This window comes from Dromaius novaehollandiae, chromosome Z (assembly GCF_036370855.1).
Source record: "Dromaius novaehollandiae isolate bDroNov1 chromosome Z, bDroNov1.hap1, whole genome shotgun sequence".
NCBI classification, from domain to species: Eukaryota; Metazoa; Chordata; class Aves; order Casuariiformes; family Dromaiidae; genus Dromaius; species Dromaius novaehollandiae.
The window spans coordinates 62,537,265-62,559,087 of NC_088132.1; the positions used below are offsets into that span (position 1 = coordinate 62,537,265).

The 21,823-nt window shown below is 38.9% G+C and overlaps 1 protein-coding gene across 2 annotated transcripts in view; it reads right to left on the minus strand.

The window, feature by feature from the left end:
- LOC135325102 (zinc finger SWIM domain-containing protein 6) overlaps nt 1–21,823 on the minus strand; it is a 115,110-nt gene that overhangs the window by 13,224 nt on the left and 80,063 nt on the right. For both annotated transcript variants that reach the window (XM_064502611.1, XM_064502612.1), the window contains exons 5-10: nt 13,643–13,822; nt 11,877–12,053; nt 11,452–11,598; nt 8,253–8,399; nt 6,391–6,651; nt 3,022–3,157 (exon numbers count right to left, since the gene is read on the minus strand). In XM_064502611.1, coding sequence (XP_064358681.1) covers nt 3,022–3,157; nt 6,391–6,651; nt 8,253–8,399; nt 11,452–11,598; nt 11,877–12,053; nt 13,643–13,822 — 1,048 coding nt within the window. The remainder of the gene's footprint in view (nt 1–3,021; nt 3,158–6,390; nt 6,652–8,252; nt 8,400–11,451; nt 11,599–11,876; nt 12,054–13,642; nt 13,823–21,823) is intronic.

The window sequence follows — 21,823 nt, forward strand, 5'->3', positions numbered from 1 at the left end:
GGATTTAGCAAAGCTACCTCGTGATTAAACACTGCCATTAAAATCTGGCTCCCAAAGCCCAGATGAAATTCAGGTTTAACATGGGATCAGACAAACTAAGCCAAATATTCAAGTTCAGATTCCAAGTGAGCAGTCAACTAGGTCACAACAGATCCACATTCTCCAAGCCTCCACTCCATATGTTTCAGTGCTGCAAGCAGAGAACTCTAGGCAGAAGGGACCATCAAGCATTGCACACGCTGTCCTTTCATACCTGAGGTGTATGAAAGGCAGTAGGGTCTCAGCTTCCACTCATTTCATACTGAATGTTTCACACTCAAAAAGCAGCTCCAAAAATGAAGCAGCAGATTTGAATACAGAGAGACAAAATACTCAAGAGCTGACCTCTCTCATATGTAGACCAATTTCTATGTTAAGAGCAATGAGCTATGACATGGTCTTGGAAAGTTAACTTTTTTGAAAAATGTTGAAGGAAGGAAGGAACATGCTCTGCTCCTAAAAGCAAGAATAACTGTGCACAAAGGTGTGCAGCACCTTTACAAATTTCCAGACAAGATTTTCATCCATGCCATGGCTATTTCCTCCCTGCCATGGAGGAAGAGATGCTCCAATTTCATTCTTATGAACAGTCCCACCTCAGTCTTCATGTTTGCTTTCTTCTTTCCCACTCAAAACAACATTAAGTTAGCTTCTCATTTGGTTTATATCAGAAGCCTTTTTTTTTCATTTGAACCACTGAGCTATCACTTTGGTGTCAATGGAAAGTGTAACCTTCTTAAAGAGAATCTTTGAGAAGCGCTGAGCAATGCCGACAGACATGGAATAGCAAGTGTCCACATCTGCCATCATCACAATTCAAGGTAGTAAATCCACATATCTGAAGAGTGCCAAATACCAAACTGTAGAAAGACTGATTACTGTCTAGGGCTGAGCTTTCATCTGCCTTACAAAGCAATGCCAAAAAGGGCTAAGAAGAACAGCCCCAATTATGCTGATGTCTCCTGTGATTTTACCAGATAGAACAGAACAGACGGCTCTTTCTGATACTGATCTGTTTGAGAAATGACTTCTCAGGCTGAGATGGCATCTTCATGCCAAAAGATGGCTGGAGCTCCCCAAGACTAACTGGAGATTACATCATTTTGAATCTTTCAGCATCTTGCTTGTTTTTCCAGTGGAGAAAGGAAACTTCCAGAAAAAGAAGTTTTCCGTTATGGTTTGTTTCTGGGGAAAGCCCAAATCCTTCTTCAAGAGGAATGGCATGCTGCCGTCACTTTCACTGAAGTGTTCAGCGTACTGTGTGAAACTGCTGATGGATATCTATTCCAGCCCTTCAGCGTGGTTTTAGCAGCTTAGTTTAAGGAGGAAAACTCCATACAAACATAATCTCTGAGAAGCACTTCGAAGTAGTGACTAGAAATAAATGTAAGGACACAAGTCTATTCTACAAAATGGACCTGCCGATTTTTTTTAAATATACATTTATTATTACCTTGCTGATCTGATATGACCAGGGTTTATAGGTACGTTTACTTGCGATGACAGAAAAGGAGTGCACTGAAATGGCCCAGTCAACTTTCTGATCTTACATTTGGGTGTTCTCACAGTTCACCAATAATGCACTTTCTTCTTCCTAATCTAATTCCTAAATTGCTGATCATAAGCAGCAAGTATACAAGTACATTCTCCACATTTCTAGACTCCTTCCCTAACATCTATTACTGGATACTCTTCAAGACAAATACTAGGCTAAACAGACCTTTGGCCTCATCTGGTAACAGCTATGTTTTGTTCTTACACACACCCTCCTGTTTAGTCCTTTTGAATGTAAAACTATTTCTCCCTCTGTTTTGCTTTCTGAAGAAACTGGTTCCAGAGTATGCACCTACAAATCACCACGATAAAACTTGTCTGATTAATATGCATGTAATTTAAATATCACTTATATGGATAGTATGTCCTTCAGCCACTGTGCAATCATTCTTGATAATGATGACCTGGAAAACACAACACTCATGTTTTCATTCTGGGACTCGATACGCTCCCAGTACTCAGTTGTGGTTCTTCTTTGTCAACCATCATTTACTCCAAGTTCTTGACAGCAACCAAATCTCAGGCAATCCAGAGGGGACTAGCTTCTTCCCTGCACTGTGTGTGGACCGCACAGATTTACCACTGATCATTTAGGCTGCTGAAACTTCCTTCAGAAGGACTTTCTTAGCCACCATTAACAATTCAGCCTTCCCTGAGATAAAGCCAGCACTCATTCATCTCTCCCTGAGAAGCAACATTCTCCCAATTACTGAAGACAAATGGGATGCAAGTCAGACATTTTGTTGTCATATGATACACTCCATTTAAATTCCAATGTTGTCCTAGAACTGTGCAAGACTGCTTAGTGATGAAGCACACAAAAAATGTACTGGCTCAGACCACACCATATGGTTTCAAATCTACCATCTAGATTTAATTTATAAAGGAGGCTGGTGGAACAAATAGTCCTGCAGAACAGGCTATGCAGCAGAAGATCCTGACACCTGACATCATCATCTATAAAGAAGATTCATGCTGCTGGTGAGATGCCTCTTTCCTCATCTGCCCACTGTTACCAACACACACACACACACACACACACACACACACACACACACACACACACACACACACACACGTGCACGCGGACACACAGGTGAGAGAACACATGTGCTAAAGCTGTCATTATTTAACACAAAGCTGCATTCCCCAAGAGTGGAATCCTAGAAGGAAGGATTTAAAACAGAATTCTGTTTTACAGTCGGAAATAAACACTTAATTGTACATTTATAAATGATTATACTGTACTTACTACAGGCTTCAAATGCTTTTACAGATGAGAGAACCAAAGTAACTTTTCCTTAAAGGGAACAATGCTTCTTTTAGAACAAAAGACCCATTTTGATTGCCATACTTTTTCCTCTTTTTCTCAACAGTTTTTTTTTTTTTTTTTTTTTTGCTCTTCCTACACGAGCTGGGAATACGTACCGCATGGCTCTCAGTGCAGTTTTGTATGCCAATTCAGCATCATGAGGTAGGAGAGAGGTGAAGAGATACTTGGCAAATGTGTGCATTGGAACGCTCTCTCGATGGATGACTTCGCCTAAACCACTATATGGTCCAGCTGTGTGAAAGAGAAAGAGAATGACAATCTTTACAGAGTGTTAAAACTCCCAAACTTGTGGAATTTTAAAAACAGTGACTACACCTTGGAGTTGTAATTGATACTCAGAGACAGAGACTGCTGTACAAGAGTTAAAACTATACTGGTATTTTGGGGGAAATGCTTACATATGTTACATGCCATATATTCTTTGAGACAAGGAGACAGACTGCAAACTGCATAGTAATAAGCACACCGCCAGTGCAAATACGAATGACTGAATAGTTGTAGCGCTCTGTGGGGCTTATTCAACAAGTTTATGACATGCAAAAGTGGAAGGTGATAATCCCTGCTCAGTTATATTGCATGCATGAATCCCTACGCACTGTCCAGTAGTGCATGGATACTTGATCACAAATCTGCCAGAGTGTTTACAGTGGAAAAGTACATATATGTGACCAATCACTACTGCAGCACCCAATTCCTATTAATTTCATCTGACATTAGGCATTTAAATAACTTTGTGGTCTGAGCTTTGTCCCCAGAGAGGACTTGGTCAGATGTTGCACTGAAGCCAGTTTTGTTAGTCTCACAGTTACGTGGTCTGGGAATTTATATTTGCTCCTGAGAAACTATACTACTATATGTTGGGGCTACAGATTTTGCTCACACTCAGTGCAGTCAGTGCACTATTTCAACTTCATAACAGCAGTGTCAGGACTGGCAAGAGACGTGATGATTTTTTAAAAAAAAAAGTAAAAGCAACTATTGCCTTGTTGAATTCTAAACTTTCATGGTGCCTGTGAATCCCATTTTTACATTTTTCCTGAAACCTTGAGGCTGTTGTTTCTGTTAATAGGAGAATTGTGTCGTGCAGTTTTTTACTTCAGCAGTTAGAGGTTTAGGCATTAAATGTTGCAAGATAAGAATCTTAAACTAAGTATTACAGGATAATTATTGCACAGATAGCAGTCAGGAGTTACACAATTTACTACGGGAGAACTTCCTCCTCTACTAGAGATTTCAGCCCACCACACTTGGTTAGATGAATGACTGTGTGAGCACATTTCTTCTTCACTGCAGTCAAATGTGCCATTTAAACAGCCTCCAATGGCAATTCAAACTAATGTGGACAACCCTACACTGAAGCAGATGAGGAGTACGCACACAATTTATTCACCCATTCTGCTGCAGAGGATGGTGAACTTCATGAGAGGCAGTAACAACTTAGACCAGCACAGCAGTTTCAGCAATATTTTTGTGACTGGTGCCTTAGCACAACACACAAAGATAAAAACCACTAGGCATGAAAAAATCTCAATTCTACAGGTGGATGTTTCTGAAGACTGGGGCAGATTACAAAAGAAATGTCACTGAAGATTAAAAGGTGACATAGTGTGTCTCATGTAATCATTGGAAATGAAGTTCAAAGCCATTCAAAACCATCTGGCATTGCTTCAATGAAGGAAGCTGTGTCATGTATGTTTGCCAATTGGTGGTCCAGTCAGAGGGATAAGTTAGGACGTGAGGAATGCATGACAAAGCATCTATATGAAAATACGTTCTATCATTAACATAGCAGTCAAGCAAAAAATTAAAACAGAACAGTTCTTGCAACACAGTCTATCTTCTGCTTTCCCACGCATTCAAATGGTAGCTACACACAGTACACATTAATTTACATTAACAGTCTAGAAATCAGCTTAATATTGGATTAAGCTTTCTTTATTATATCTACAGGACTTTAACTATAAAAACACAATTGATATAATTAGGATATTAAATCACTGCACAGTTTTTCCTCCATGCGAGCTGACATTTTCTGCCTAACCTGGAGTAAACTGAAGCTACTACAGCAAAGCCAGATTTCTTAGCACAGTAATGCAATACCCTCTTCACGTACTTCTCACCACAGCAATTTCCTAGGCAGTTACTTCAGCAGATTCCCTGCTATGATCACTTGTTTACTACTCTTGACAATCATGAAAAGAGTATCAGTGATCAAAGTAGTAAACTAGAAGAATCAGGGAACACTTCAGACAAAACCTGCTCTTCCCTCATGAACCACCCTTGATAGTAAATAAATGCAGCAGATCAATTCAATAAACCATAGGATAGGTGGTTGTTAATAGCTGGATCCAGAGGGTAGCTGTTCTTGTCCAAAGGCCATAAAACAGCAGTAGAGCTGTACCATAATGGAAACTCTCCCTACGGCACAGCTTCTCTGCAGTTTCAAATGGCACCATCGGTAGGTACCAAAGGCTTTAAGGATCTGGGCAATAATAGTGCCTCAAAGCTGAGAGCCCCAAACAACATACTGCATCGCTTCTATGAAAGAAGAAGTTTTAAAAGACACATTTCTTACAGAAAGCAAGCAAAAATTCTTTGACCTGTATAACAGTGTTCAAAACTTGCCTAGAGCACCACTGCATTCTCCACCCTCCCTTGAGCAAGCACTCAAAACTTGGACCATGCCTTGGACTATTTGATTCCTTTAAAGTGTTTTCTTCCATTTAAAAAACAAAAACTATAAAGAGAACCTCAGAACTCACAAGACTACCATCTGAGAGGTAGACAAGCGCTACATATTACGACCTTTTTAAAGCTAAGGCAAAAGCATGCAATTTTTTCCACTCATTTTACAGCAATCCATTATGATGATTCCAAAACATGAATTGCTTGTCTCAATAAAAATTTAGTCACAAGATCAGGACCTAAGCTTCAGTATTTCACCACATATTTAGATTTTCATGTATGATGCACATTTTTTTAATTCCTACCAAAAAGATGTTGTTGTATTTCTGTCCCAACAATTGTAAGTTAATTCTTTGAGCTTTTCAGTTAAGAACAGAGGTAAAACTCTTCATCCTCTTACAAGGCTGCCAGTCCCTTTTCAGGGTAAAAGTGACATTTAGAATTTTGCTACCTGAGAATTGTTGATGATAATCAATGTCTTTATTATTTGTGGGCCTGGGTTGTATAATTAGGACACTGAGATCATGACGAGCATCAAATCTAAAGAACAAAATGCAATAAAAATTAAAATTAAGGGCCTATAAGGTCAGTAGATGCCTTATCTCAACAGTCAGGTGATATTTGAAGTGTATTAATTTTTATAAGAGACTGGGAAGAAATTTTGCTGGAGTTCTACTTCGAAAAACAACTTATTTAAGTCAGCTTCCACAGGAAAGGTTCTTTGGGGTTTTGTAATTGAAGACAGTTTAAAGAAGCAGTTAGCATCTATATTGAGCTACCTTCTAATAGGAAGACTGCTTGTTTTCGAAAAATCTTCACCAGAGTATCATCCAATTCAATTTCCTGTAGCTTAGAAATGAGCTGCTCCTCATTTCGACAAACCTTCTCTTGTGCATACAAGCCATCTGGCATTATTCGTTGCTGTCCCAGCCCTATCAACGCTACTTCCACAGCCAGCGTTAAGTAAGATTCCCCTTCTTCTAAGAACTTATGTGCAGGCAAGTGCTGGTACTCCAGGGATTTGCATTGCCCCATGTTCTCTGTAAAGGGTGACACAAAAATAACACATCAAAAAATCATTCTAATCCATAATCTGCCTATAATCCCACATCTACAAATGCTTCCTCTGTCAGTATTTAATTTTTATATTTAAAAATAATTTAATTGACTACATAAATCTCAAGATCCAATGATCCAAAGTAAACTACCCAGTTCAATTCTACAAGGCAGAAATATACAAAATAATTACATTAAAAAAAACCCACTCAAGTAAAAAGTTTTCATAATTAAACTGCATTTAGAGTAAATCATTTAGAGAAAGGCAACTTCTTTAGCTCTCAGCTAATGAGGCTAAAATTGGAAAATCCATTTCAATTTTTTGTTTTCTCCACTCATTTCTGTATGTACTTAAAGCCTTGATGTTGCATAAAGTGGAAAGGGAAGGTTGCACCTGCTTAGACTTCCACTGAAGCTATTAGGATTGTGCAAATACAATAGGCCTTGGAACTTCATAACTTTTAAGCATTCTCCATTTGTCAGAGCTCTGTTTAGGCATTTTTTTATTTACATGTTACAGATGTATTTATGATAAACATGTATGTTTCTGAACTTCATTTACACTAAAAGTAAGACTTTTAGTAAAGTTTACTTGCAAATTCCATACAGACCAAGTCACAAATTGCTTTAAGGAGTACTATTGATTCAGTTGGCATTTTACAGATCTACCACATGACAAAATGCTATTCCAACCTTTAGCAGTTTAAAGTCTAATTTGGGAACAAAAAGAGTTATTACAGACTGATGTAAGGAAATGGACAACTGCAACAAATGAGAAGGCAGAATGCATTTGGTAGATTGTGTGTGCAGAGGGAGGTTACTTTTCACCACACACTATTTTAATTTCATGTGTTTTTTGCTAATTGCAAGCAATCTGACTGCTGATACTTTACTAAAAAGCTCTTCCAGAAGTGGTGGATATGAAAGTAGAAACTTACTGAAGAAAATCTAATTGAAAAAAAACTAACTGCATAAAATGAACTTTGAGGCAAAGCCCAAAGAGGAGTGGGGGTATCCATGTAGAAGAGCTGTAGGTAGAGGGCTGAATCCAGTTGCTGTCCACACAGATGATGATAAGAAACTACTGCAGAGATGGAAAGAGATGGAGGATAAGGTACGAATCAGTTAAGCTCCTGGGAGGCAAATACTGAAATTAAAATGGGCATACACATCCTGTCCTAAATCATGTCCTAATTCTGAAGCACTATCTTCCAATTACTATTCTTTAAAGGACAAATAGATCAACAATTTTAAATATTTTCTATAATTTCTCAGAACGATAACAGAGTAATGCACGTGGCAAGAGTGGCTGTTACGAAGTTGCATTTAGTTTTATTTCAAGTGTGAAATACAGAATTTCCCTCAAGAATGCATTACTGGTAATTTTTGAAGTGTATTCATATAATTTAAAACAAAACTTCACTTCAAACATTTTCTCTCCCTTGTGTTTTCTTAGGGAATGAGAATGTAAGTTCCTATACTCTATGAAAACACTGTCTTCAAAGTTAATACTGAATGGAGAAGTACAAAAATGCCTCCGGTTACTTGAGACATATAAAAGATAGCCCCCTCTGCACAGTCTTACCCGTGAAGTCTGAGAATCCATGGAAGCTCTCATCATCTACCCGGCAGGCTTCCATCAGGCTACTGAAGAGGGTGCCGATCGGGTCCAAAGGGTGTCCCACCCAACCTTCAAGGTTCGTTATTGAGGTTACTCCTTTGTGGAGAAGTTCTGTATCAGGAAAAAGGTGGGGGCATAAAGGGAGAGGGTGAATTTCAGCCACTCAAAACAGTATAGAAGTGTTAAATGATTAAAATGCTGTCAGTACAGCATTCAAAGTATTCTCAGTAGCCTCTGCTTAGAGAGAGAAAACAATATGTTTTAGGTTAAATTCATTGCCCTTTGTGATTATGTTAAAAAAGCAAAAAAGAACGAAGGCCAAACATCATTTGAGCGCTATCACAGTCCATTATGGGTCAAAAATTTGAACTGCAAAGTCATCTCTTACTAGATGCCACTAAGTCTTCTGAAAATATCTGCTAAAATATTACATTTTACTTTTTTGTAAAATTCTACCACTATCTTCTCATTCAAAAGTTACAGTACCATTTATAGATTTCAAGTGAATCTGATAGCCCCGAGAGAAATAAATGAAAATACTTTAAAATATGTCCCATTTCCATAAATAATACATGAACTTATCTTGCATCTAAATATTTATTGAGGTAATAAACTCAGAATGACAGCTCCTTTAAAAAAAGATAAAAAGTTTAAATTAGGTATACAAGAATTTGCCCTTTAACTGGATCAAGTACATGTTTTTGTCAATCTAAAATTTCAGCCAACAAATACCTCCTAAGATACTTTGTTTTGTAGCCTTCACCAATCAGTCAGAACATGAAAAAAATTACTGTTTAGCACAATGAATTGAAGGAAGTACGACTGTGGTAGTAGAGGTTATAGGTTTCCCAAATCCCCTTTTTATGAGCAGTCTCATGACAGTTACCGCCCTTTGGTTCCAGTTCTCAGCTTGTTTCCCCTACACACTACTGAACTATGACAGATCAGAGGCATGATGGGCAACCATTTGAAAACTGTGTACAAACCCTTATGGATGCTTTGTTTCTCTAACTACTACAGACTAACATGTAGCTGCCTCTGCTCTCTCTTACTCATCTTTCTGACTAACCACATTTAATACCACAAAGCCTTAAAACACTAGAAAGCCTGCTTTGTATCTATTTAAATGTGCGGGGCTACATAATGAAACACAGCTACTGAGCTGTTGAACTGAGAGTTCAGGAGGGCTTTTTCTTTTTTTTGGAGAATCAACTGATACGTAATAGGAAAAACAAACAAGTGAATCATCATCTTACTAATAAATAGCATGTGCTAAAGACTACAGGCAGAAGCAAATAATATTAATAAAAAGAATTAACCACACTGTCTTGTTACTAACTCCCTTATAGTCTGTTTAATCTATTGTGTCTGCTTATGAGCTTCACTTGTGTCATGCCAAAGAAACGCTTCAGTCCTCCAGTCACACATACACGTCTAACTTTAAATCACGCAGGTGGTTCCATGGACTTCAAATCAGTCACACGAATAAAAGCTAAGTGGAAGAATGTGGTGTTTGCTGAACTGAAACCTAAAGCTGGGCTGCAGATGAACCGTAGAATTCATTTGCTTCGAGATGACCAACACACTTTGGGATACTAAAAGATTATTTTAAAAATTCCAAACATAAGAGGAAAAAAAAAAAAAAGCAGAGTGACAACATAAAAATGACAAACCTTTTTGTTTCAAGGTCGGTTGGGCCACATTTCATATACTCCATCTTTTATTTGCAATACAATAACATTATTTGACAGTTATAGAAATTGTTCACAAGGAAAAGGAACTTAACAGAAATATTAAATGCCCAGACATGCAGTTAGCAACTGGGAATAGAAAGGAGCAGTACTGTGACCAGCACACTTCCTACAGGACACCAGCAGACCCTTCATGCAGTGCCAGTGTGAATAGCGGGTGTGTATGTGTGCTTGCGTGTGTATATGTTGAACAGTGGTGCCTGTTCAATACACAGACACACACCCTCCTTCCCCGACCTCCAACCTGAGAAGCTCAAAAAGCTGCAAAGCTATGCTATGTTAATGGAAGACATGTTACATGATGAAATCACGCAGAAAAGTTCTCAAAACTGCTTTCAAGTTTTGTTTAAATCTAGGAACTACAACAAAGCATAACATTTCTACCTGTACTTTGGGTGCTGGGAAACAAAAATGGAGGCACAGAGGAACTGCCAGCTGCTTTCTTTTTAATCAGGTGTCTACCTTGTCTTCACTCATACTTCTAGATGCCCTTTTTTATGAAAGCACCTCCACATACACTTCAAATATTTACATGCATGACTGCACACTGCCCACGATTTCTGCTTACAATGCATGAGGATATACATGGCTAAGAGTAGCAACCAAGATCTAAAATAAAATTAGAATTAAGGTGTTCTTGCAGTAGTTGAGAATATCATTAATCCTTTCCTATGTTCTTTCTTTAAACACAAAGCCAACCCTTTCTCCCTTCGCTACCTCAAACTTACGACAAAGTTCAATGTGGGATTATTTTGGACAGGCATAGAAACTATATCCAAAGGAGAATATTCCTTCAGAAAACAGGGGTAATGCTCATGGAAGGATGAACACAGGACATCTTATAAAACAACAGTATTTCAAACCCCCCTTTTCAGTGTAGTCAATCCAACGCATCCAACTGCAGAAACAGTAAAATTATTAATATCGTAAGAGACTCTCTTGGAACAAACTACCAAATTTGATGCATTTCTGTGGTGCAGACTTTGCCTCGGTATCACCCTCAATGTCAACCATCTCAGAAATACACAGCTCAGCTAAATTTTACTTGAGAAGAAAAAATGATTTTAAATACCTGACATGCCAAATACAAAGCTCTATCTAACAGCTTACAAATTACACAGGAGGCATATTTACACTGTGTAACCAAAAACCCTGATTGGGATAAAGGCCTAATCATGTTAGATGTACCACAGACAGCAGAATAGAGCCCTCGCCCTGGAGAGCTCACAACCCAACTGAAAGAAAACCTCTGACATCCAGAATGTTACCTTACCGTTACAATCACTTGTAATGAAGAGTTATAGTCAGCTCCTTTACTTTAGTTTCAAAAATAGTTTTCTCCTGCAAAGTTCCAATTTAGTGTTACTGACACCTTATGCTGTGCTTTGCCCGTCTCTCTTCCCCACATTTACCTTTCTTCTGAGCCCGGAACATTTCCAGCTGTTTCTGCTGCTGCCTTCTTAGTGTATTAACAATAGCTATTGCTAGCCTCAGTGCTTCTCTTGGGTATCCATGAGATCGTAATGCATCCACCCTTGCACAGGCTGTAGGAACATGTTCTAAAATGGAAAAAATAATTGAGGAATAGCAATGCTTCCGTGTCTGCAATGGCCTGTTTTGCTAGGTTACTCAAAAGGGCTTTTTTGTTTGTTTTTTTTTGTTTTTAAAACTATGCAAAAGAGACTTAAAGGACTACTTCTGAACCAGCATTTGAAGGGAGCCTCTGTTCTTTTTGCCAGGCTTTTCATTCATCTCCCCACCATCCCCCCAAAATAATACCATAGAAACAGAACAAAGCAGCAAGTCATGGAAACGTCTTTCCGGTTTAGCCACTTACCATGCCAGAGGGGCCACCCGTGAGAGTCAAAGAGCGAGTTTTCAGTGTCGTCATGGTAACAGTAGTTGGTGTATAGGTCACTGCTGATAATGTGCTGTAAGTGGCTGTCCTGCCAGTGAAGATCGCACGCCTCAATGGCTCGAGTGAACACCGTCCGATGTGGCCTGTTCGATGAATCTGTCATTTTCACAAGTTCAGAAAGCTGCATCAGCTTTTACTCATTCATATGTGAATAAGTCATTCACAGTATTCTTGTCTTCTGCCTATTCATCAGCCCCCAACCGATGGTAGCCTGCCTTGCCCCCCTCTGCAAGGAGCAGGCTGCAGATGACATTTCACATCCTATTACCAAGCAGATCAGACGAAGTGTGCGCCATTCACTTTGCATTCAGAAAGACAGATCTACAAAACAGTAAGACTAATACTAAACAGGACTTTGCAAAGGGAACAGCTAAAGATGAAGGACATTCAACAGTGTGTACAGAACGTCCCTAAAAAATAAATTAGAAAGTATACAGCACACAGCTACTTAAACGCTCCCAACTTCTCTCCTTCTCAGATCCAGAGCTCAGACCCACAGCTGCTAGAATGAGCAAACACTATTTGAGGGACTTGTATTTGCTTTCTTTGAGAAGTAACATCAACTTTGAGCACTGGTATAATTTTGTGTCATAAACACATATAAATACTGCAAAGAAAAGGATGTACTAAAGCCATGGAGCTAACATAATCCCCATTGGACATCTTCCTATGGCAAAAGCAGTCTGCTGACATGGCCCTGTCTATGGACGTTGAGATGACATGTCAGAGCTGCCGCTAGCCTGCCCAGGTTGGGCTGAACATCAAGAGATCCAGACAGAAAAGCACCTCTGCAGGGAGTTACATGCTGAACGAACTTCTGTCCCCAGCTAGCTGTGAGATTTAAAAAGGAACTAAGTCTAACTATTCCCTTCCGAGGTAATTTTCCAAGAAAAAGAAATAAGGAAAAACCTTTGTAAGCCCAAATCTGCCACATCCCACAAGCGTTTAATTTTATCGTAATTGTATGAAATGTGTATCAAAATATTATTGCTATAAGGGTTTTTTTCCAGTTAAATATTCTGCATCTTGCCCAGCTAGCAAAGTAGCAACTGTTGCTCAAAGAGTACTGGACAGGGCTTCCGTCAGATTTGGTAATCACATTTTAGATTAGAAAGAGCATGATATTGAGTAAGAAGAGACACCTCCTCCAAGAAGGCAGAGTACTGCCTCTGCAACCCACCACACACACCTGGCAGTGCAGACTGCAAACCGCAGAGTGCAGCCCACAGATAGCTGCTTTAGTTTCTCACACACCCAATTTAATTCAGTTGCAAAAGATCTCTTTAAATAGGTATCAAAGGCTTTGTAACTGCAAACAAAATGAAAACCCCGACACCGGAAGGGATATAAGATTATAGCTCAAGCAAAGAAACAACAGGCTTTTACATGACATACTTCAAGGACATCTGATTTTCATGCAACAAATATTTAGAAGGACTAAGTGAAAAGTTAGAAGACCTAACTAAACACAAATACTTGCTTTGAAAACACTGCAGCCCCAGCACAAAAATCTATTTGTTCTTTCTGCAAGGATAGTATTAGTGAAAATAAACTGACACTTGGCTGGTCAATCCTCAACAAGAAAGTTACTTGTCCCAGGAAAGTGTGTTGAATTCTGCAAGGCTAGAGTACATAAGATAGAGGTTATAGTATACGTTGCAGTCAGTGCATATGTTTAGGCTCACCTTGGTTAGCATTTGCACCCTGAGGCAAAGCATTGGTTAAATTGGGCAGCTCGTTTCCATGGTTTCCATCTTCCCAGGGACAAACATCCACACTGTTCCATTTTTTCAGCTGTTTTAGCCAACTGGCCTTCTGCTCCAACTTGCAGTGGGGATTTAAGACTATACACATCCACAGAGCACCTGATTTTAAAAAAATTGCTAAATTATGTTTTCTATTAAAAATGCAGCAGCCAATGACTAATTTCAAACTTCTATACTGCAATATTTTTTCTCCCCTCAAAAGCTACTCTGTTTGTTTCCCACATAAGCCTGATAGCAGGTAGACTGAATTCCTGACTTTGCATCTTGGAGATAATGTGGCCAGTTGGAAGTAGTTGGAAGACTGCACCAAGCCAACTTTCTCAACCAAAAGGCAGTAAGTAGGTCTTCACAATGTATGGCTCATCAGACAGGAATATCAGTCAAAAGCAAACAAGGACTTGCACACAGTTACAGCAGGAAATTACCCTAGCTTTTCTTTTAGTTTTGCACCCGAGGTAAATGTTGTTTTCTAAGAAAAAGAACTACATATTTTCCAGCTTCGCATTACAGAAATCAAATAAGTGCATTAGTAAAACACGTATTTTGTACACATATATACATGCTCAAAACCCAGCAGAAATACTGCTCATCATTTAATACATTTTCAATCACATCTGGATTTCAGAGACCTACTAAGCACTGTTTTTGTGCTGTCTAATAGGAATAGACATTTTTACTGCAATTACTTCAGTAATTTGGTTACACTGAAAAATTTGTTTTACATTTTCTCTTTACAGAGCTCTAAGGGAAAGCTAATTTGTGCTGACATTTCACACATACCATCACTTTAGAACCTGCTCCCTGACACTGCGTAACAGGGCAGGCATAAATACATCAGGGTCTCTAGCAACAATTTTCAAATGGAAAGATTTTTCTCTAAATCAGCTGTCTCTTCATCAGCATGAACTTTGACAGAAGCATGAAGACATCTGAAAGTGCTATTTAGCAACAGTTCATTTGCTCGTTAAGAATGTACTTTATACACTACAAGAGATTTAGAGAATATGCTTAAACTATGCAATCTTCATGACAGGCTAAATAAAATAAAATAAAAATGCAGCTGGTTCATCCAAGATAGTAAAATTCTCACATTCAAGTATCATTTTGCTAAGTAAGAACGCAAAATGGATACCCATAGCATAGGACCTCACATTGCATTCATTCCTAAAGTAACTGAGCATGTCGGTATGCCACAACACCGGAGCCAGTGGAAACACAGCTTGATCCTGCAGGTTGTAAGTCTCCAGATATTCAGATTGACATAGAATGGGGAAGCAATACCAAAGAAATCTGAAAACCACTACAAAAGAGGACATGTGTGGAACACCAGAGAGAGACACTGCGCTACTGCAGATTATTGTTGCACTGTAGTTAAATACAGTACAGCAAGCTTTTTTTTTTTTTTTTTTTTTTTTTTAAGAGGCTGAAACTTGCACTTTGAGCGTAGAAAACCAACACTGGTTTTTAAAATGTCTTTTAAAATCAAGTCACATAACTCTGTTTAGAAACACTCTTCAACAAGTTTCACCCTCCTCCAAACAGAGTCAAATTACAAAAGATTATTTTTTATTTTTAAGCATCAATGCATTCAGCACTGCCCAGGCCAGAAAGAATATGTCTTGCAATCTGCAAAACAAAACAGAAGATGTGGCATACTGGAAAGCCTTGGAGAATAGTTAACTTGGATTTATTTATTTATTTTTAGAATCAAGTATTACTTGAGGGCACTGAGGAGACAAAGCAACTCTCAGCATTAAAATAGTAATAATAAAAAAGGCAATTCAGTACTTTGTAACCAGATTCCCAGTGTTTTCAGACTGAAGCAAAGGAAAAGTGGAATATTTTAAATACATTTGATAAGTATTTCAAATTATTCAAGCAAGGCAGAACACACACTACTGATTACACAATGCCCCCTGCAAACTGAGTAGCCTTTCGTTTTCCTGCCTCTCAGAAACACCACTAGAGGCAAAGGAATTCACTTGTTTTCTCCAGAAGGTCCACTACGCATGCAGTACATGAAAAAGGAGGCAAAGGGAAGAGATACCCTAAAGTACCAAAATTCTTTAAAAACTGCTTTCCTTCCAAGAGAAAAGCTATGCCAAGTACAACCACATTGATAGCAGCTATTGTCTCAGAAACCCAGGCTATTGTTATGCAAATGAAGCAGGAGGACAAGTGTATTTATTATAAACCCCATACGAACCAGTTAAAATTTCAATAGATCCCAACTGCACTCTGCTGCCAGTGCCTCCAGTGTGAGCTGCGGGCACGGCACGGCTGAGCTCTTCGAGGCCCTCGCACAGCTTTCAAGGCTGCCCGATTCCCTGCAGGAAGGGGAGCGCGAGACAAAACTCCCTGGCTAGAAGAGAAGGGAACAGAAAGCGCCTCGGGCTCAGCTCCCGTAGCGCTACAAAGGCTACCATCTGGGAGAAGGAAGCACAATGCCAATGACCCCACACTCCTCAGCCTCTTTGGGTTTCTGTTGTGTCTTTTCTGTTGTTGTTGTTGCGTGTGTGTATTTGCCTGTATTCATATTTCTTCCTCCTTCTCCCCGAGCGCCTTCCCCCCACCCCTGACATCTGCTCTATTCTGGCTCTTTCAATTCACTGGTTCCTGTCCTGCTTCTAGCACTGGAAAGTCTGAGGAAAATGTTCACTTGTGCCCAGATTTTACCACATGCCAACTGGAAGGAGCCTGGAGGATATCCTTCTATTTAACTCTGATGCTGCTTCAGTGGAAGCCCCCTGAGCTGTCCCTTAAATGTCACCACCCACCTGAAGGCTTTCCCTGGCCTCAGACCAGAGATTCTCTTTTTCCTGCCTCATGGCTCCTATATGGGCAAACTGCTGATCATGCTTATCCCTTATTACAGATAAGGGTCACGGACCAAACAAGGGCAGCTACTTGTAATTTGTGGGAAAACATATCTAAATCAATTTCTAGTGACTTCAATCTGGAAGTTGCTGTTCACAACAATTTAAACTCAAAAGAAGCTTTCCAAAATAGGTTCCTGGCATTCTCAAATAAGTTTACTGGTCTGTCTGGATTTAATGATGTCACCAACACCACTCACAGTATAAGCAAACATCTCATTAAAGGAAAAAATATAGTATGAATATGTTTGGGTTTACATATTTTATTTTTATCTCTAAGACAGTTTTCTCTCTTTCTCCTGTCTCCCCTTCCCCCCAGGCATTGGAGATCTTTTCATACTAGATCCTAGAAGACTGAAACACTCTCTCCCAGAACCACATGCTACTGAACCAAAAGTAAAGTTCTGATTTGGATCCTTTGAGTGTGACCCAGTACAACTCTTCACAGCACAACGGCAAAATATCACCAACCAATATGCAAAATTTTTTCCCCAGAAGATAATTGGAAGATAAGTCATGCTGCGACTGCAATTTGATATTAATTTCACAAAGGAATATTAAAACTGTCACATTGCAGTGAGGAATTGCCTATTTTGGTTCAACAATAATCCTCTTGACCTGGAAAAAGCCAGCTTTGCCAAAACAGACCTTTGGTTAAAACAGCCCTCTTTTTGAAAATGCACAGTTATAATCCATCTTTAGTTCACCTCATATCACAAAAAATAGGTTCTCTTACAGCTCTACACAGTGCGCGCCTTCCTTATATGTGCAGGCAGATGTCAGTAGGTTTGTATTTCTCAGTAGACATCCATACCTCTGAATTCATGGGGGAGAAAGGGACAGCATGCCTTTAGACTGATCAGAATTTAAACATATAGATTGAAAAACATTAAAAACTATACAGTCACTGTAAAAGTAGGTGTTGTAATAATTACACATTCTGTCTATGCATGTATTCATGAACCTAAAGGAAGTGCAGGAAATGTATACAGACTCTCCTTAGAGATTGAGCATTGCTCAGTTTCCATAAATCCCACTATATTTTCTTCTTCCCTCAGTAAATGTGGAGGGGATAAATACCCAGCTCCAAACCACTAGCTTTAACAGAGGTTAGGACACTGAGCATGAGTGAAGATTCAGCCTACAATTCTGTTTGATTACAGTCCTCCCAAGAAACCTACCTTTCTTAGAAATATTATGATATATTGTCAGGACTGCTATGTAGATTAGCCAGGGTCAGCATATTCTCATTTACAATACCAGCATAATCAGTGGCTGAAACTTGGCCTTTGCCTTGGAATTTTACATTTAATATACTTAAGATCAATATGTTCATTTGCAAAATTAAAATAAGCAGGTTATGCATGCACATCTACTTTGATAGTTCTTTGCTCTTCCCATTAATCCAAATCTATTATTTACAAAGTAAAACCCCATAAACTACCAAATTAGTAGCATTCTACCCTTCCAAAGAAAATGGAGCCAGGTAATCAAGATCACTCCCTTTGTGCAGCAAACAAACCAGCTTCAGCAATGCTGCACGCTTGCCACTGTGCCCCATTTGAGCCTAATCAGTTCTATTACAAAAGCATCATTTTACAACATTGGAAGTGCCAGAATAGAAAAAATAATAGGAGATGGAACCTATGACCCCTTTAAATTAGAAGTGTCAGCAAAGGATTTTAAAGTGGTTTACATCTGGTTTTTAAACACATATGCACTTTCACTGGGACAGCCACTTGGAAACCTCAAAGAAGTCAGTATATGATATTTATTGCTTCTCAACACGAAGGACAAGTGCCTTCAGAATGACTGGCAAAACCACCTCCCTCCTCCAGGCACTAACAGATCTCCGTTAGAACAAAGCATAATCAGAAGTCCCACTGGAGAATGCTCCAATTAAACAGTTGCTTTTATGGAACAGAGAAGATAGGCAAAGCACTTCAGTGCTGTTCTCTCCTCGATAAGAACCCCAAGGAAAAGTACTCTCGGTATTCAGTTGGATCTAAGTTGCAATTTTATTCATAAAAACAATTCCTTAATGCACTCTGGTTTCTCTATACAGCCTTCAGAAAAAAAAAAAAAAAAAAAAGCCTGCTATGGGTGCTGTGTTTCTTGGAGAACAGAATGTTTCATTTTGCTCTAATTCATTCTATTACTGAATTAAACTTTGATGTATTGGTCTTGACAAGTGCTTCATGCTGATTGTATTGTGTGCGATAGTATAATCACTCCCCATGCATTTCACACTAGCTGGCTGATTAATGCAATAGATTACCTGCAGCACTGCTGGCAAGAGGGAATCATTGCCCTTCTGCATGGTGAACTCTGAATGTGCGTTAGAGGGAGCGTAGGTGTAACACGAGGACAAAAAATTTCTAGTTCCTTAAGCTTCCCCTTCTTTCTCCCTGCATATCTATGCTCCAAGGGTTAAGGGCATACATGCATTCTGCTGAAAAGAAATGGGTATTTGCATTTTGAGATTCTGTTTTAAGCTATTATCAACTACATGCTCTGAACTATGTGAGTAAGGTAATGAAAACTTTGGCTCGGGTTTTCCCATGTTTTCACCTTCTAGCACAATGGAAATAGCAACTAACCAAGTACTTTTGTCATTTTTCGTGAGCCCTTTGTTCCAGGTTATGCCTATTTTAGTTTGGTTTACAAACTGCTGTATCGTTACAGACACTCACTGCCATTTGACCAGGGCACATTTGACTCAAAAGGCACAGTTTACATTATCATAGCCTGAGACTAGTCCCTCTACAAGAGCACCTAGAGATCTGTCACAAGTCCATTAGTTGCCCCTCTCACTAATGGTACCCTATAACCACTTCTAATCATCGTAACAAGGCAACGGCTTGTCCGCAAGGTCCACAAACCCAGGGGAATGTATAGAGCACCTGCAAATGAAGCTCACTGATTAGCTTCCCTAATATCCACACCCCTGTTCATTCATTCATTCACAATAAATAAAAGCATTGCTAATACTACTACAAATGGTACAAAAATACTCCTTTATGAGCATCTTCAGATGATTCTTCACAAGTTTTCTAAGCAGTTACCAAGATTCACAGCCAGGTGGTGAACTCAAAGTGTGCTCCTGCCTGCCTAAAATACAATCTAGACATTTTACCAAATGTTTTACCTGGTACAAATACATTCTCAACAATCAGTCTGTTTTCAGAGAAAAGTTAACATGATCATTAACTATAAAAAAATAACACTACTTCTATTTAAATTTCTCACAGAGAGAAATCAATTCCTCTCACATTTGGCTTTCTTAGGAAGATGCAGAACTGGAAAGTTTGAGAAGTTTGTCAAACAAAACAAGATCTTCATTAAAGAAACGGAGGAAAATAGCTCCCATCTTACAGAAAAGTACAGTAAGTTCAAACATTCCACTGCATAGCGGGAAAGGACAGAAAAGATAAATACGATTGCCACTATTATGCTCACAGAACCTAAAAAAACCCACTATAAATGGCCATAAGAATACCTAGTTTGACTTTCTTCATAGTCTAAGATTCCCTGAGTTAACTGTTGCTTCAAGTCCAAAAGTGATGGTTGAGCTTTTAGTAAAAACATCAGATTTCAATTTTAAAAATTTCCAGTAAGAGAATCTAGCGCAGCTCTTGGTAAGCTGCTCCACTGGCTGGTTACCATGGCTCCAAATTCTAAGCTTATTTCTGGTTAAATTTATCCAGCTTGAATTACAATTTTCACCAACCTTTTGTTTGCCTAGTAGAAAAGTCTTCACTAAGTTATTTTTCTATGGAGCTTTTTTAAATCGTGAAGGAGATCATCCTCCTTCATCTTATTTGATGGGCACAAGCACACTGGGATTTCTTGCAACTTCCACTTTAAATTACTTTTCTGATTTTTCAGTTATTTTCCCAGTATCCATTCAAGAAAGAAAATTGGAAAATATCGCAAGGACAGACTGCTGGACTACAGTAAAGCTCATTGCTTCTCTCTAGCTCTGGTATTTACTAGAAGTGGTATCAGAAAATTTAGTGACAGTTTAACCTTTCTGAGGTATTAAAAATAAGAAGTAGGAGGTAAGGAAAAAAATAATGCTGAGTAATTTGAGCTCATAGTAAAAGTCTGATCTTAGTCTCAGAAGTCATGATTCCACAGATACGGCCACAATGAGTTTTGTACCAGCTCTAAAACAGAACGATTTTTCAGAACATTTTTAAGGAAATCAGTTCAACAACTTACAAATAACAACTTTTTAAAAATGTTTTAAAGCAGATTCTTGAGGAAATTCAGCTCCTACTGTCAAAGTACTTTCCATCCAAATGAATCAAACTTTCTGTACAGCATCAAAAATAAATCCCTAAGACTATGCTTATAGACTAAAGGTAATTACTTCCGCCATTACTCTTCAAATCCTGTAAATGCAGTTTTACTGCAGGAAAGAATACCCTCTTCGAAAACAGCTCCCACTGACTATCATACTACAGCCACATGTACCCTCAGTTCAGATACCATTATGACACATGCCAATAATCTGCTGCTGCTCATAATGAAAGAGGAAGGAAATCATCCTCAGAGAAGATGGACAGAACCCATTTCTGCAGAATCGCAGCCTGGCTTCAGTCACAGGGGAAATGACAGCAACAATTGAGACACTGTAGGGCCATGACAGCAATTTCTTTAAGTTGTCATCCATAACTCAGGCCTCAGAGCAGCAAAACTGTCTTGTGATGCTAACTCAGAAATACTGCTAATTTAGTGCCTCCAATGGCACAAGTCATTCAAATACACTGACATATATTAACAGCATATTCTGTGAAAAAGCAGATGGAATCATATGTGAGTGAACCAAAGGCATACACATTTCATAACTGCATGGCAACCACACAGCTAAGACTCAACAAACTAACAGTAAGAAAAGGATTATCAATTAAGCAAGGGTAGCCTACAGGAAATGATGCAGTTGCAGACAAAAATAAGTGTAGGATACCGCTCCACCTAGAAGCCCCATGATGAAAGACCAAGGGAAACCACACAAAGCATGGTGCATCCCACCTCCTTTGGAACACAGATGTTCCTATACGTTTTACTTCAAGGAGAAGAATTTAAGGTATTATAGTGCAATTGATTAATCTAAACTAAGAAAGCAATTTTAAAGTCATTTCATTTTCTTCAAGTGCAGGGCATTTGCACTCTCACCTATTTTAAGGTAGAATATGATTCAATTAGAACCTCAGGTACC